The 5,848-nt window shown below is 42.4% G+C and overlaps 1 protein-coding gene across 3 annotated transcripts; it reads left to right on the top strand.

Annotated features, from left to right (window-relative positions):
• On the top strand, positions 1-5,352 carry LOC106576520 (gastrula zinc finger protein XlCGF57.1-like). Of its 3 annotated transcripts, XR_001321953.2 has the most exons (3): positions 2-295; positions 1,678-4,201; positions 4,670-5,352. XR_001321953.2 is itself a non-coding variant. In XM_014153736.2 (2 exons), exons 1-2 carry the CDS (start codon positions 130-132, stop codon positions 2,943-2,945), a joined length of 1,425 nt encoding a protein of 474 aa, XP_014009211.2. In that variant the 5' UTR covers positions 1-129; the 3' UTR covers positions 2,946-4,660. The 3 variants fall into 3 exon arrangements, 2 of the variants coding, with proteins under 2 accessions (XP_014009211.2, XP_014009210.2); XM_014153736.2 differs by lacking the exon at positions 4,670-5,352 and having other exon boundaries at positions 1-286; positions 1,678-4,660; XM_014153735.2 differs by lacking the exon at positions 4,670-5,352 and having other exon boundaries at positions 1,678-4,660.
• Positions 5,353-5,848: the final 496 nt, after the last annotated feature.

Here is a 5,848-nt window from a genome sequence, read left to right as displayed (position 1 = left end):
TTGTTTCTGGGCTCGTTACCCGCGGATAAAAACAGAACAATACGGAAGTAAAACGGTAGGAAGGTTTTTTTTTTGTCCTCGTCGACGAAGACATACATGCTCAATACCCAACTTTCAGTCGACTGAAACATGTCTAAACTACAGTCGTTTCGTGTGTTTTTAAATGAGCGTTTAACCGCGGCAGCTGTGGAGATTTTCGGGGCAGTTGAAGAAACGGTAGCAGAGTACCACGAGGAGAATGATCGACTACGGAGACTGCTGCGGATCACACCGGAGATAAAACTATGTAGGATAGGTTCGTATGTAGATATTCCGATAGCTACACAGAACAAAAATATAAACCAAACATTTAACCATTTCTAGGATTTTACAGTTCATATAAGGAATTCAATCTATTGAAATAAATTCATTATGCCCTAATCTCTGGATTTCACATTAACGGGAATGCAGATATGCATCTGTTGGTCACATACCATAAAGGTAGGGGGGTTGATCAGAAAACCAGTCACTATCTGGTGTGACCACCAAATTTTATTTGTCACATGCACCGAATACAACAGGTGCAGACCTTACAGTGAAATGCTTACTTACAAGCCCTTAAGCCCTTAACCAATAATGCAGTTTTAAGAAAAATAAGTTAAGTAAAAAATAATGAAAGAGCTGCAGTAAACTGTAGCGAGGCTATATACAGGGGGTACCGGTAGAGTCAATGTGCGGGGGCACAGGTTAGTCGAGGTAATTGAGGTAATATGTACATGTAACTAGAGTTAAAGTAAGTATGCATAGATATCATGGTCCAAACACACGTAAGACAAAGTGACAAAGCCTATTCCACCTCAGGAGACTGAACATATTTTGCAATTGTCCTGAGATCCTCAAAAGGTTCTACAGCTGCACCATCGAGAGCATCCTGACTGGTTGCATTACTGCCTGGTATGGCAACTGCTCGGGGCCAGGCTTCCTGCCATCCAGGACCTCTATACCAGGCGGTGTCAGAGGAAGGCCCTAAAAATTTTCAGACCCCAGCCAACCTAGTCATAGGTTGTTCTCTCTGCTACCGCACGGCAAGCGCCAAATCTAGGTGCAAAAGGCTTCTTAACAGCTTCTGCCCCCAGGCCATGGATCTGTTGGGGCGGTATGCAAATTGGAGTGGGTCTAGGGTTTCTGAGATGATGGTGTTGATGTGAGCCATGACCAGCTATATAAACCACGCCCCTCTGCAAACATGCCTTCTCTGATGTTTGTGACAATGCAGTACTTATTTAAAGAGAAGAGAATATTATGTTAGCACACATTAAAATGAAGTGATGTCACCTTAATAATGAATACAAGTGTTTGACATGGGGGATGGGACCAGTAACTTTATTATCAAACTTTATCAATGTAGAAGCAACAGTCATTTTTCATACTTTGGTCATACTCTGGTTTTCTCCAAATATCATCCAATTTCATGAAAAACATGATTTTGACTGTCATGACCTTTAACTGTCCATGTGCTCTGGCAGAGTTCCCAGTCACATGCTGTTTTCAATGAGAGAAATTGGTTCTTGAGTTCAGTTCTGCTTTAAGAAGATCCATTTTAGAAATAGGCAGGGTTTATGACTGTGGCTGTGCCAGCTAGTGACGACTGTCTAAAGGCTCTATAGATAACCTCTGCTCCTCTCTGCTTTCCTCCAGACTCCCTGCAGCTCTCTCTCTCTGTCTCTGAAGAGGAGGTTACCCCTGAGCAGCAGCACTGTGAGCAGGAGTGGAGCCGCAGTCTGGGGCAGGAGAACCCAGAGCTTCCACAGATTAAAGAGGAACAGGAGGAACTCAGGACAAGTCAGGAGGAAGATCAGCTTCAAGGTCTGGAGGCTGATTTCAAATTCACTCCTTCCTGTGTGAAAAGTGAATGTGATCAGGAGGACCCACTTCAGCCCTTCACTTCTCCCCAAACCCAGACTGTGGAGAACAGAGAGAGTGACCCTAAACAAGTGGATCTCACACATTTTGTTACTGTGACCCACCTTAAGGATCTCTACATTATCTGTGACCGTCCAGATAATCAAAACAATGCCTCCAGCCACAGGTCAGCTGTAAGTAGTGACCCAGTAGGACTTGACAGCAGCCCACGATTGGATCCCAACCCATCAATGGCGGAGCATTGTTCCAAACCCAGCTCGTCTAGAAAGACTCACCACTGCCGTGACTGTGGTGAAAAGTTTGCTCTGAAAGCTGATGTGCGGAGGCATATGACTCTCTACAAGAAGAGACTTCGTGAATGCAGCTTCTGCAGAAAACGCTGCACCTCCACCTGTAAACTTAAGGCCCATATCCGCCTCTGTCACAGTGGGAAACCCTGCACCTGCCCTGTTTGTGGCAAGACCTTCAAACTCAAAGGATATCTGTCCAAGCACATGAGGATTCACACAGGAGTGGGAGAGAAACCATTTAGCTGTGGAGACTGTGGGAAAAGCTTCAATTTGAAGGGCAACCTAAAGAACCATATGTTGACTCACACAGGAGAGAAATCATTTAGCTGTGGTGACTGTGGGAAAAGATTCATTCATAAGTGGAACCTAAGGAGCCATATGCTGACTCACACAGGAGAGAAACCATTTAGCTGTAGTGACTGTGGGAAAAGCTTCAATCAGGAGGGGAACCTACGGAACCATAAACGGACTCACACAGGAGGGAAACCATTTAGCTGTGGTGACTGTGGGAAAAGCTTCAATCAGAAGGGGTCCCTAAAGAAGCATGAACTGACTCACACAGGAGAGAAACCATTTAGCTGTGGTGACTGTGGGAAAAGCTTCTATCAGAAGGGGAACCTAAGGAACCATAAACTGACTCACACAGGAGAGAAACCATTTAGCTGTGATTGCGGGAAAAGCTTCACTCAAAAGTCTAACTTACTGACGCATGTGAAAAAAATACACAAAGGAGGAAAACAGGATGAAAACTGAAAGAAAAGAAAATTAGGACAAAGATCTATTTAGTCAGAAGATGAAAATAAAAAGTTAGGATGTGGACAATATTCTGAGTACACGCTCATAGACACAAATAGCTGGAATTTAGTTAATGAGAGATTAGTCAGATTAACTGATGACTAAAATAGCAGTGCAGATGGCACTATTTTGTTAAGTGCAGAGATGTATTATATGTAATGAATATGTAGGGGACTTCTGAAATTCTACAGATTTTGTAGCCCAGCAGAAAGTTCTGCATAACCCAAATCCAGAGGTTGTCAGTTCAAATCCCAGGTGGGGTCATATTGAAAAGTCTACTAAGTGATCATGTCAAATGTAATCATATTGTCATTGCTTACACCATTTTTGCTAAACAGTGTATCACTAATCTTAAACAGAATACATGGTCCCAAATTGTATTGGTCACATACACGGGTAGCAGATGTTCTCGCGGGTGTAGCTAAATGCTTGTGTTTCTAGCTCCAACAGTGCAGTAATATCAAACAATTCACAACAATACACACACATCTAAATACAATGGAATTAAGAAATATATAAATATTAGGATGAGCAATGTTGGAGTTGCGTAGACTAAATGCAGTAGAATAGAATACAGTATGTTCATATGAGATGAGTAAAGCAAAAATATGTAAACATTATTAAAGTAACTCGTGTTCCATTATGAAAATGGCCAGTGAATTCAAGTCTATGTATATAGGGCAGCAGCCTCTAAGGTTCAGGATCAGGTAACCGGGTGGAAGCCGCCCAAGAGAACATTCTCAAATATGTGGGTGTAAAACACTGTTAAAAGCACTGTGTGTGTGTCAGTGGCTGTCCCTAGCATTGCCAAAAGACAAAGAGCTGTGACTGGACCAGTGGTTCACCAATCAGGGCTTTGATGGGCTTGGCAACAGTAACAAGGGGTGATGTGTAATGAAACTAGGGTGCGCGTGCCCTGGGTAAACCATTATTTTGGGGAGAGAGAACGTGTCTTTACGAGCATTGGGTAACGTCCTCGGAACAAACCGGGAACTAGACAACAACCTCCAGGAGAGCATGACACAACGTCCCATGAACCTTCAGGGACCATGACACAACATCCCAAGAATGCCTCGAGACCAGCCAGGAACTAGACAAATCCTCTAAGGAACCATGACACAACGTCCTGACGACTTTAGGCGACCATTTTGTGACGTCCTGGGAGGTCCTAACGACTCATTGTTTACATGGAAGTTATGTTATTCATTAAAAAGGTAACATTTACTCTTATTTTATTAACCCATATGTTCTTTACATCTTTTCTGCTACAAAAGTAGGCAAAGCTGTCATCAAGGCAAGGCAAAGGGTGGCTACTTTGAAGAATCTCAGATATAAAATATATTTTGATTTGTATAACACTTTTTTTGGTTACTACATGATTCCATATGTGTTATTTCGTAGTTTTGATGTCTTCACTATTAGTCTACAATGTAGAAAATAGTAAAAAATAAAGAAAAACCCTGGAATGAGTAGGTGTGTCCAAACTTTTGACTGGTACTGTACATACATTTTACATACATTACTGAACATAGACTCCTTAATCCCACCCTCAGCCACTCTCAGCCCATCTTACCTATCGCCACAGACCACCATCGTTTGGTTTACATGTGCCATATATTTTTTAATTGTGCTGTGATGTTTTATATACATTTTTAACCTTTCTAATCGTATTGTATCCACAGATTGTGAGCCAAAGATGAAAACCTTTCCTACAAGTAATATTATTTGACTGACTATGGCTTTCCAAATCACCCAACACTGCTATTTGTAAGGTTAATTTTAAATGAATGTTGTGATTTTTTTTTAACCATTCCTGAACCTGTGACCAGGAACAAGCTACATGGGACAATACCAGAATAAATGATCTACGGATTCTGTCTCTGCAGCCAAATCTACAGAGTTGAGATTGTTGTATGCCCCATATATATAGCATTCTGTTGGTGGCAAGTATGTTGTATAATAATTGGAAAAACTGGAAGTGTTGAGTCAAGTGTTGTTTTTTGTATCAGTTCATAAACCATGTGCCATGGAATCGGTACATCGAAAATCTCTTCCTATTTTTTTTGCAATCTGTATGGCGCAGCTGTCAACATTTTTGACCTCAAATGTAACTGGTATATTTTTCAAATTATGCCAATTCTTTCCAGCCAATTTGTATCTTTAATATATGGCAGACAAGCAAGTGCCCTACCTTCTCCCTCTTCCACTTGCCTCCTCCATTTTTGTGGTAATGCATCAATCAGTTAGTTGGTTGTAAGTTTGGATTGAGCAGACATTCCTCTATACACTGCTCAAAAAAATAAAGGGAACACTTAAACAACACAATGTAATTCCAAGTCAATCACACTTCTGTGAAATCAAACTGTCCACTTAGGAAGCAACACTGATTGGCAATACATTTCACATGCTGTTGTGCAAATGGAATAGACAGCAGGTGGAAATTATAGGCAATTAGCAAGACACCCCCAATAAAGGAGTGGTTCGGCAGGTGGTGACCACAGACCACTTCTCAGTTCTTATGCTTCCTGGCTGATGTTTTGATCTTTCACTCAAGTGGTAGCATGAGACAGAGTCTACAACCCACACAAGTGGCTCAGGTAGTGCAGCTCATCCAGGATGGCACATCAATGCGAGCTGTGGCAAGAAGGTTTGCTGTGTCTATATAGCGTAGTGTCCAGAGCATGGAGGCGCTACCAGGAGACAGGCCAGTACATCAGGAGACGTGGAGGAGGCCATAGGAGGGCAACAACCCAGCAGCAGGACCGCTACCTCCGCCTTTGTGCAAGGAGGAGCAGGAGGAGCACTGCCAGAGCCCTGCAAAATTACCTCCAGCAGGCCACAAATGTGCATGTGTCTGCTCA

The sequence above is a fragment of the Salmo salar genome, chromosome ssa17 (genome assembly GCF_905237065.1).
Source record: "Salmo salar chromosome ssa17, Ssal_v3.1, whole genome shotgun sequence".
NCBI lineage: Eukaryota > Metazoa > Chordata > Actinopteri > Salmoniformes > Salmonidae > Salmo > Salmo salar.
This window is presented reverse-complemented; position numbering and strand designations above follow the sequence as displayed.

What these genes read in the sequence shown, in the direction of transcription:
- LOC106576520 (XM_014153735.2), top strand. Translation starts at nt 130, where the DNA reads ATGTCTAAACTACAGTCGTTTCGTGTGTTTTTAAATGAGCGTTTAACC. An exon ending in GATAAAACTATGTAGGATAG is followed by an intron (nt 296 to 1,677) that starts GTTCGTATGTAG and finishes GCTTTCCTCCAG; the next exon opens with ACTCCCTGCAGCTCTCTCTC.